Below are 11,009 nucleotides of genomic sequence, written 5' to 3'. Positions count from 1 at the left end.
TTAAAATATATTAAAAAAAAATAACAAACACATTACAATTTTTTTTTATGAATCATACAAGATTTACAAATATAACACTCACCACCTACTATACACTGCATTTTGTTAAATAAACATAATTTTTATAACAATTTTAAGACAATTGAAAATTAAACAACGAGACTTTGGTTTATTTTATTTTTGAATTTTCAATAACTATTAATCCAAGTGTATTTATATTATATCATCATCACACACAGCCTGTCTACTTTTTCAGGATAGAGATCTCTCCATCTCAGATGGCACAACATAGAGCTAGATCTCGTTATTTCATATTGATTCTATAATACCCATGTTCTTATCTATATATATAAAATCGAAAGGTCACTCACTCATCACGAAATCTCAGAAACTACATGTGCTAGGAATCTCAAATTTTGCATAGGAGTTATTTATAGGACGTAGGTGCTCGCTAAGACGGGAATTTGCAATATTCGACTTCTAAAGGGGTGTTTTTGGAGTTGAAAGTTTGTACTGAAAGTGAAACTTCGTTACTACAAAACTAGGAGTGTCAAATTTTGCATGAACGTCACTTATAGGACGTAGATACTCATGGAGACAGAAATTAATAATAACGTAGTTCACGCGGGCGAAGTCGCGGGCTGGCCGCTAGTATGAAATATAAATTAGTACAATATATTATAATATTTTTAAATGAAAAATAAAATATTTAATCTATTATATTTTATTTGTAACAAACAAGCACTGTCAATGGTCAGGAGTCAGAGGACTCAGGAGTGGGTATTTGGTATTTCTAAACGTGACTAGATATAATAAGCTACACACATCATAATATATAATCTAATCTCTACAATTCACACAAGGTCGTTATTAATATTCGATATAATATCATTGTCTGTCTGTTTATTAGAATGTGTAGAGTTGTCATGTACACCTTTGGTAGTTGCACTTGCATGTTGAAAATCATTACTGCTTCGTAACTGAATTGTCTTGATGGGAATCCAATTTAAGGACTTTGATCTCTTTCGACTTTCATATGTGTCTTGAATCAATTGTGCAATATGGTGTTTTCTCGATATCACCAACCAGTCATCTGAGTTAGATCTTCTTTTGATATCTGGAGAAAGATCGACTTTAACAACGCGCGGAACGTCGGCAAAGCTAGAGCTGCCAGAGAATTGGCCCAACTGCCTCCTTCGATATCGTGTGCTGATTGTATTTCTATCGGCCTCCTCCCGCCTCGCGAGCCAGTAGTGATGTGTGATAGGATCGCGGGGACCCCAGTGCCTCGAAGGTTTAAATGACGACTTTAGTTTCTGCAACAAAACCCAAAATGTAGTACTTCCTCGAAAAGTATATTTCGTGTCGCACTACATGAGGAAACATCGAACGAGGCAAACGTTGTGAGCGTTTACTTGCAAGGTCTCGTCCTCAGACGAACATTAACGGAAAATTATGAAGCTACTTCGCATTCACGTCCAGTATAGATATTCGCAATGCCAAAATTTAAATAGCTTAAACGATTATACCAATGATAACTCACCCCTAGAAAGTCATATTGAACTTGCTTCGCAACTGATAAGGCTGCAAATGTCACAATTATTACTAAAGACGTGGAGGCACTAGCAATAATACCGGAACCGCTCCATGGAGCTTCTGTCCAGTTCAGGTCTTCCAGGAAGAATGATATAGTCCACCACACCATAAATGGAATCATTATACCAGGATTAGCATACCAACTCAGCATCCAATATTTCGCCAGCTTACTTTCTATTATAAATTCAATATCAGCAACTAATGTTTTCTGGCCTGGGGACAGATGAAAATTTAAGGATAATTAAATACCTACAGGTAGTTGAAACAGATAATGAAATAGTTAAGTACCGTTAGTAGGTATAAATACATATTGTCATTTATCTTCGCCTATTTCCTGCATTAAGACGGTAGCCTCACCACATTTCCCCTATTTAAGTAACATTTTACTCAACGCCCTGTATTGTCTTGAGATCTTAAAAAAATATATTATTTGTATATGTAACTCTAATTGGCATCAATAAAAACAAGCTAAAACATATTGAATAGAATTGGCCACATTTTATCTTACACAATTCGTAGATACTCACCGTAAATAAAAACAAACACTGATACCTCCAATGCAGTGGCAACACTGAGGAGAAATGGTACGACAGTGTCCTCTAATAATGTAAGTGCTGGGTGCCCTACAAATAATATAGACAGCGTGCCAACTGCGCCTATAATTGAACTTCCCATAGATACATGCCGCCACTTGTAGCCGCCCACGCGGTGGAAACGATCGTAAAGGGGATATAAGAATGTAAGCTGAAAATAATAATATGGAAACATAAAATTATATCAGTATGTGGCAATGTTAAAAAGCATTTACATAATTTAAATTTATTTTCAATCGCCATGTTGTAAATCAAAGTTTAAAAAAAATACTGACGATTACTCTAACTACTAACAAAGCAAAGAAAAAAGACTACCATAGTTATAGCTCCTGATAGTATGAGCAAGAGGAAGGTAAATAACGGCCACACCGTACTCAGGTTATTGTCAATGAACTTTTTGTATATTTGTACAAGGACTGCAATGTTACTCGTCGCTTTGTCGCCATCACCGCTTATAGTAAACCAAAATAGTATACCCAGCCAGCTACCTACGAGATTACCACCTACAATCAGTATAGATGTCCTGAAAATTTAAGTTTCGTTAACCAGATAATACTATTGAATGTTTAGAATAATATATTTAATTATATATTCTTAAATATTTTACCATTGTACATTCGTGTTGGCATATATAGAGTCACCTGAAGAAATAAGATAGCCACCCGCAGTCTGAGAAGACAACAAAGCTTGAACTATAGCACCATGCCATATGTTAGGTTGAATTAAGTTTTTCCAGTCGTTACTCTTGTTGAAGGAAGTGACGTCTCGTCTGTTTCCAATAGAACTTACTATGGTGACTCCCAATAAAAGTATCAGCGGGGTAAATACATATAAAAGTCTTTTCATAAGTTTAACAGGATTGTAAAGGCTGAAATTGGTGGAAAAAATTAATGGTAAAGTAAAATAGCTATTTGTAGTTGTGAAATTATGAATATATTTCATTATCGACAAAATAAAATTAGTTTAGTCTTAGAAAAACACAGTAATTACAACTTATGTATGAACCAATAACTGTAAGTATGTAAATTAGAAGGCAATAAGTTGTCAAAATTCAATAGCCACTGAATAAAAGATACTTAATAGGAGTGTATTGTTATACGACGTACGGATGAATTGTAACGTAGTGATGTAACAAAGGACTATAAATTAGGTCCATTACTTACATAAAAGGAAACAGAATCCAAAGAACAATAATAATAAACGCTAGAGCTACGTAATATTCGGGTTGCTCCTTGATTGGCGGCAGAAAACTATCACTGAAAAATAAAAAGAGGAAAAATCTGTGAATTAAGAAAGTAAAAATGTTTCAAAAGCTCAATTTAAAATAACATAATATTTTATGATTATTATCGTAGTGACAAAAGAACTTGTGATAAGGCAATTCGTTAATATACAATCTTGATAGTTTACATTCATGTATGTTTTTTTGTATTTTTCTCTCCTGTTTGTGACAGTAGAGACTCGTATAACAAATAGTTCTCGCCTTTACGAAATTATGTACTTACTAAAAATACTAAAATGTTCCTACGTATTTAAATTATTATCAGGAAACTTTACTTACTTTAAACACGATAATGTATTGTGAAATATTTCATTGCGATAATCCTGTAAAACATTAATTTATTAAATTAATATTTGACGAACCAAATTTTAGGCAGACAAAAGGATAGAAGACAAAAGGACAGATATTATAAGTCAGTCAGTCGTGGCATAGAGGCACTGCGTCTGTAAATGCGACCGCTAAGGATTCAATTCCCACTCTCGGAAATGAAATATTTTATATCTTCATTTTTTAGTTCTGGTAACGAGGCAAAGCGAAGTGTTGACTTCCACCACTCAACACACAGTGCGGTGCACTGTGCAAGTGCCTTCAGAGTTCGGCGGTAAGTGGGGAACAGAAACGTCTTAATGTGCATGGAGTATCAACCCTAGGTCCCCAGGTTCCCACTGGCTACCCTGCTATGCGGGATACAGCGTGAAGCTAAAAAAGTAAAAACATCTCTCATCGTAAAACCAGTACACAAAAAGGATATATAATTTTACTAATTTACTTACTGGTATTTCAGAAATTTCATAACATTCCCACAAAGGCAAAATATTGCTTAAGGTATACAGAACATAAGTTAGGGACATGGCGACGTAGACCATTGAATAAATAGCGCTTATGCACGATATCAGCAACCTGAGGTATCCAATACCTGTAACACCACACCACATTCAAATTAATTATATCATAATAATAAGTTAATTTTTTTGTTTTTTTAAATCCATATAATGGGACAAATTTTAAATGAGACAAATGGTACGTTTGACGTCGAAAAGCATGTACACTTTAAGCCACATATTTGTTACCTTACTTTTATCATATACACTGAATAAATTCAAAGGTACCATTACAAAACTTATTATATATAATTAATTATAATAGAATACCTTGAAAAAATGGTACAGCTTTCCATATTCCGACTGCGTCCTGTTGACTTAGCTGTCCAACAGCTAATTGTAACAGTACTACTGGCAATGCAATACCCACGAATGCTGTAGTGTTTAACAGCGCACTTGTTAGTCCACCGTAGCGGAAAGCCTCACGTGGAGCTCTCCAGGTGTTGTTTAAACTGACAGCCACCGCCAAGGTGCACAGGTGTGGTCCGACTAAGCGCCAATTGAGCAAACTCTGTTCAAACGCATAGTTGTAAAAATCAATAATTCTTACTTCTCAAAGTATAGATTAGGCCTCTCACTTTCATACCACTAAGTAATGTAAAATAGCTGCATAGAACGCAGAAACGCAACGCAAATCTATAATGAATTTAAAATATATATATGTAAAACATTTTAACTACCTTTAAATTGAAGAAATTAAACATTTCACTGCAGGTTTGCTAATATACAACATTAGGTCACTCGAATAGAACTAATATTTTATTTGTGACAGACTCCGACGCTCTAGATAGCTGTGATAAAGAGATATCAGAAGTAAAGGCGCTTCTATCTCTTGAAGCTAACTTATCAAAACATTCGACATCTATCAAGATGCCCTGCAACTATTTGCTCATAGATAAGAGGTAGATGCATGTCAATAGTCTTTTCTGTTTTTTTAATTCTTTAAGGTCTTCAAAGGTTTACTTATGTGTTTAAAGTACGGTAGTGTAGGTTTCAGTACCATACTAATAAAAAAAGTCAGCTTCACGCTGTATCCCGCACACAGCAGGGTAGGCAGAGGGACTTTCTGCCGAATTCCGGAGGCATTGCGTGTTGAGTGGCAGAACTCAACGCCGCGCTTTGCCTCGACACCAGAACGAAGAAATGGAAATATAAACGTAAATAAATATTTCACTTCCTCGAGTGGGGTTCGAACCCACAACCGTCGCGATACAGTCACACCATTGTGCCGCTGCGCCAAGACGACATACGTACTATAAACATAATATGATTATAGAAACATTTAAAAAGCATATATCGCACCTTTAGAATTATAGGGACCTTTAAAAATATCAAATTTTGGAAAACGGTAAATAAAGATCAAAATCATTTTAGATGATACAGTAGTAAATGCTATCTAAATTAATTCTTGATTTATTTATTGGAACGAAGTTCTTTACGGAAGGCTTGGAAGGGATAGAGATTTCGCTGCGTGACCGAACTGATTAAAATGTGATAGTAAAACCGTAAGAAAAATGCGTGGAATAAAACCGTTAAATGAGACGTGCGCAGGCGCGACAGTCGCATACACAGACGAGTAGTGTATAATACCTTTCTTTCTCCCTCTTTCTTTTTTAGTTGATACTTTGAATTACGATGTTTTTTTATTTTAAGTAACTTATTATTTCCTAAAATACTGAATTTCCTGAATACTTTCTTGTACTTAAATAAAAACTAATCAGCTAAATTTAAGAGAAAAATCAAGAAAACCTACATAAAATTGAGCACGACTTTTTTTTGCAATTTGTGTCGCTACATTAGTCGAAGGAACTTCTTTCCTACCTGGTGTCCCACGACACCACATTAATATTTTATTTATATATTTTTTTTCTTTCTCAAAATCATGGTTATTTATTGATTAGGTCACATTTTTATGGCATGGGTATAATTTCTAGATTTTATGTTAAATTATAAATAAGAAAGTGAAAAATATATATAAAATAATATAGAAAAATTAAAATAACGAATATTGTTAGCATACATGTGGAATTTTTAGCTCTCATAACGAGTCCGACTGACAATATTTTAGCATTACACATTCGGTTCATTTGTTTAATAATGCAAGTTGTTTTATATTAAGTTTTTGTTTAGACAGGCTTTTCACTGTCCAAGGTATTCAATGAAAAGCGTTCTTTCGCAATAAAAAGGGTTGAAAAGCGTGAAGCTAAAATGGTAAAAGGTTAAAAAGAGAAAGAGATACATATTTTGTAAGCTTTATTGAAAAATTTCTTACCTAGTTCATAACCTATACGTAGAAGATTAAGGTGCATCCAATAGAGTCATAATAGGACATATATATATATATATATAAATTTCGTGTGAATATTAAAAATAATTTTACAAAATTCGCCAAGAATTATTTTTCCTTTTTGTATATATATAATATTGAATATAGATAATAAAACTGAAAACGTAAAATTGATACAGTTAAGAGGGTAAGATTTTATTTGAAGTACTTTTTCCGCATCCCAGGTGTAGAGTGGTCAAACACTGCGATAAATCCACAAGAGACAGAACAAGGAGAAATTTTCCAAAGTTACATCCACTGAGTATGTTGATAATTATTAATATTATTCTAAGACTGTCTCAATAATTTCTCGAAATTTCACAAAGTAATTTATTAGTATTTCCTTTTTAGATAATATTGACGCCTCTTCGATATAGTGAATATTAATTAGCGAAATTTCTTTTTGCTAATTTCCATTTTCCATGGAGATATTATTGACACTACTTAAAATATCGTGGAAACATTGATATTGAAACTGTTACAACACCTATTATATTTGTTTATGTGTATAATGTTATGATATCCGATTAAATATGAAATGTACGACACGAAGAGAATAAGAAAAATGAAACAAAATGCTAAATAATTTCTGTTTTTCTCTCAAACATCACCAATACTTTAAAATCATAAAAAAATGTTTGTATTTCAGTTATCCTTAACCAATAACATATATTATATAATAATAATTTTATATTTCTAAATGCTTCTGTACAATCATGTGATGTTCCAGTTGTTACTTAAGGTGGTTAGATCGAAAGGCATAAATAATTTTAATATAGTATAAAATATTATCTAAATTACTAACTTAGTAATTTAATAATTATTATTATTTAACTAACATAAATGATCTCACCAAATGCCAAATGCATATAATTTTTTTAAATGCAACGTTAAAACAACTTTTATTTCCAATATTAGCGGTTTGCCATAACTGAGATCAAATATATTTAAACAAATCGACTAGGAGGTAATTTAATAAATATTCTTAAATTAAATAACATTGAAATCAATTAAATTAATTAAAAACAAGACTATAAGAAGGACGACTACAAGAAATTACAACGTCCACTATACTTTCTATTACAGCTACGATATATAATAAGAATATAAGATAATACTTAAAACTGTCTTAATTCAACATGTATGTATTTATGGTTATATGAGTTTTTTTTAAATATAATACAATTTAATTAAACAAAAAAGTAAGTTTTAAAGACACTTTCAACCACAACTCTTTTTAATTATCTTTGGATTTTTTTAAATTGAGGAACTTCTCAGATACACAAGTAATAGTAAAATTAAAAAGAAAATAATAATAAGAATGCAATTATGTAAACCAATATTGAGAATTTCTTGTATTTTCCAACAGCCAATATTGTAACTGTTTGATCAACGATCTGCATTACAAGCGATCCAACTCGAAATTTTAATAACTTCTGATTATACTAAAAACTTTCTATGAATTGCAATTTTGAATAAGGTCATTTTCAGTTTGACAGTATGATATCATACTGTCATTAAGTCATTTAATTTAAATTTAAAACGTATTTTCTTAAAAATCATCAGAGCACCTACTAAATCATAATAATAAAAATAATAGTTTTTATCAATTTTCAAAATATTTGCATTTACATATTTTTGACCCATGTAATATTTATTGGCGTGCCATTGGAGAGGCCTATGTCCAGCAGTGTACGAGGACAGGCTAATAATGATGATGTAATATTTATTATAAAACGAGAAATTATATGTTTGTATATTAGTGACTCCAAGAAATATAACAAATTAATGAATGTGTATATTGATGGTATGAAATGCGGATAGAAAATAAAAAAGTAATTTTGCTTATAAGGTCAGATCGTAATGAAATACCTATATCCCCTTTGCTCTGTGCTCAGGCTATAAGCGTGCCAAAAATATATTCTAAGTTGTTTACTCATCAATGATTTTATTGCTGCAATTTTTTATGTTGCATCCTTTTTATATGAAACGTTTTATTAGTCTTTAGCTTATGATTTTTTCTACTTAATAATGCTTATAATAATTCATTATTTTGAATCCGAGTGATTTAATTAATTATTTAAATTTAAAAGCTGTCCCGGTGCATGTAGAAAAAGATATGTCAACTCATCTTTTTTGCGAGTGTTTTCTTGTCTTATAATGTCTACTGATTTTTTTACAACTCTTATTCTCGCTAAATAAAAAACGACTTAAAGATACCAATATATAAATATTAATAAAATATAATTGGACATTAAATTAAATTTCCTTGGATTTTACTCATTGTTTTCCTACCAGAAGTGCACACGATAGCCGATAATGGATAAAAAGTTAATTTTACCTAAAATACAGTATACATTTCCAAAAATTCCAACTCTGTAAAATTTGCATACTAAAAGCGAGGAGGTTTCGCTAGTTCATTTATTAGTCAGTTGCTTAGTCAATAGTCACTCAAATGAAATCTATTATTTGCAATACCTATATGTTTAAAAACTTTACACATTTAGTCGTCCTATATTGAAGCCCTATTCCGTAGAACTCGGTCGCTAGGAGCTAAAAGCATTTAAAGCACTAAATTAAATTAAATAGTTTGAATAATAGCAATTTTATATTTCCGACAATGTGTTCTAAAGTCTCTGTATGTCCTTGTATAATTTAAACATATGCATTTGCTTCGTTATTACGACGCCGTTACGTAATACTTATATTATAATTATTGCTTATTTGCTATAGCCGTGTGATACATTGTTGAAAATTTCACACATCGTGAACTGAAAAATATTGTACAACGTTATTGGTACAAAAATTGCACACTCATGCTGCAGTTTAGCCTACTTAGTTTCATAACCCTGTCCAAAGATCAGAAAAAATGGAAAACAATAACAACTTCATTTGGTTTAGATCTAATGTTACTAAGTTAAATTAAAATACAGTAGAGCGTCGATTATCCGAACTAATCGACAGAAATGGTTATTCGGAAAATCTAGTTTTTTTTATCGGATAATCGGACTGCATGCATTCAGATGAACATCTTTGTCCACAAGGAAATGTGAAATAAATTTACTTAAAGAATTATATTTTTAATGACAAAAAGTAATAAATCATAAAGTATATATAGTCTTGCAACAACATACTACATACAAATGATGTATTTTTCTATTAAAACGCGAGAAAAATGCGCGAGTTGGACGGGCCGTTAATCGGCCGAACGGTTGATCGACGCTGTACTGTATACGAGTATTTAGTGTTAGATGGTTCAGAAGGCGTGCGCATGTCTACACACGCCGCAGCCGAGGGCGAACTCTTCCCCAGTGGGGGGGTGCTGCACGTGGAGGGGACACTCATCGGACGAGCCAGGGAGCTGTTCGCCTTTGGGACCTGGAAAGTATGGTTTCCAATATTAAATATTACTAAATTTACATTTATGTTCATTTACTTTCACTTTTTTATGATTTTATGAAAAATAAATGAAAACTATAAAATTGTGTATTCATCTACAAACAATAAACACTTTTTTAATGTTAGGTATACGTCTAAACAGATTTAAATATTTTATTTATAAATTTACTAAAACATATATGTACTTAGGTGCAGAACAATACCCTTAATACAAACAACACAGATATAAAGCAAGTACAAGTACAAATCCAATACAACAGTGCTAATAACATACGTACCGGCAGGACATTGTGGTAATAGATGTCTCGGTATATTAGTGACTCGTTGGAAATCGTCGTGGCATGCGTTACAGAAGTGGGAAGTGCCAAAACAGAAAAATACCGCTACCTGTTAATTAAAATCACATTGTTTCATTTTTAAGTTTACTTTTAGTAAAAACTCTAGATGTTACACAGCAGATGTATTTAAACGTTCTATTTTGCATGCATTGTAGAATAAACATGAACAACAGTGCTTCATAAGACAATAAGAAAAAATATTTCAATAATCAATAAAAAATAAAGAAGGTTCTAATGGGAGAGTTTATCTATGCATAATGCAGATAAATGCACAAATAGATTTTCAAGGTATATGTTGTGACCAGGATGGACATAATGGTTTTTAATTGATGAATGAATCCAAATCATTATTATCTATATATATAACAAAATTGTAACTGATCTCTGTCTGTACATGGAAGATACATGAGAAAAACTATTATTCAGCCATGTATGAATGTAATAGAACCCAAAATAATATTTTGGTCTTTGTCTATACTTTTGTACATGCTAATCTCAGAAACGGCTTAACCCTTTCACGACTACGGGGACACATTTGTCCCAGTTGAAAAAAATGAGAGTAGTTACAAAAAAAGAAACAGATATGCGTTATTG

At 32.1% G+C, this 11,009-nt stretch overlaps 2 protein-coding genes across 2 annotated transcripts in view; both read right to left on the bottom strand.

Annotated features, from left to right (window-relative positions):
- Nucleotides 1-708: 708 nt before the first annotated feature.
- Nucleotides 709-5,154, bottom strand: LOC146527067 (sodium-dependent nutrient amino acid transporter 1-like). The gene is made up of 10 exons (XM_085206637.1): nt 5,033-5,154; nt 4,623-4,863; nt 4,245-4,387; nt 3,751-3,794; nt 3,353-3,481; nt 2,797-3,057; nt 2,505-2,712; nt 2,124-2,340; nt 1,544-1,809; nt 709-1,316 (listed from the first exon to the last, which is right to left on the bottom strand). The coding sequence occupies exons 1-10, from the start codon at nt 5,054-5,056 to the stop codon at nt 855-857; spliced, it is 1,995 nt and encodes a 664-aa protein (XP_085062763.1). The 5' UTR covers nt 5,057-5,154; the 3' UTR covers nt 709-854.
- Nucleotides 5,155-6,592: 1,438 nt separating this feature from the next.
- hiw (MYC binding protein highwire) overlaps nt 6,593-11,009 on the bottom strand; it is a 67,474-nt gene continuing 63,057 nt past the window's right edge. The window contains exons 72-73 of the mRNA XM_085206267.1: nt 10,356-10,464; nt 6,593-10,056 (exon numbers count right to left, since the gene is read on the bottom strand). Coding sequence (XP_085062393.1) covers nt 9,935-10,056; nt 10,356-10,464 — 231 coding nt within the window. The 3' untranslated portion in view covers nt 6,593-9,934. The remainder of the gene's footprint in view (nt 10,057-10,355; nt 10,465-11,009) is intronic.

The sequence above is a fragment of the Heliconius melpomene genome, chromosome 21, assembly GCF_056956725.1.
Source record: "Heliconius melpomene rosina isolate 202511_hmr_F chromosome 21, ASM5695672v1, whole genome shotgun sequence".
Classification (NCBI taxonomy): Eukaryota; Metazoa; Arthropoda; class Insecta; order Lepidoptera; family Nymphalidae; genus Heliconius; species Heliconius melpomene.
Note: the sequence above shows the minus strand (reverse complement) of the source record. Positions and strands in the feature narration are given on the sequence as shown.

Excerpts from the sequence above, each read along its gene's own strand:
- LOC146527067 (XM_085206637.1), bottom strand. The coding sequence starts at position 5,056 with ATGTTTAATTTCTTCAATTTAAAG. Across the intron at positions 4,388-4,622 it reads AGCTGTACCATTTTTTCAAG|GTATTGGATACCTCAGGTTG; the intron begins GTATTCTATTAT and ends GTGGTGTTACAG. Across the intron at positions 3,058-3,352 it reads TGGATTCTGTTTCCTTTTAT|CCTTTACAATCCTGTTAAAC; the intron begins GTAAGTAATGGA and ends CACCAATTTCAG.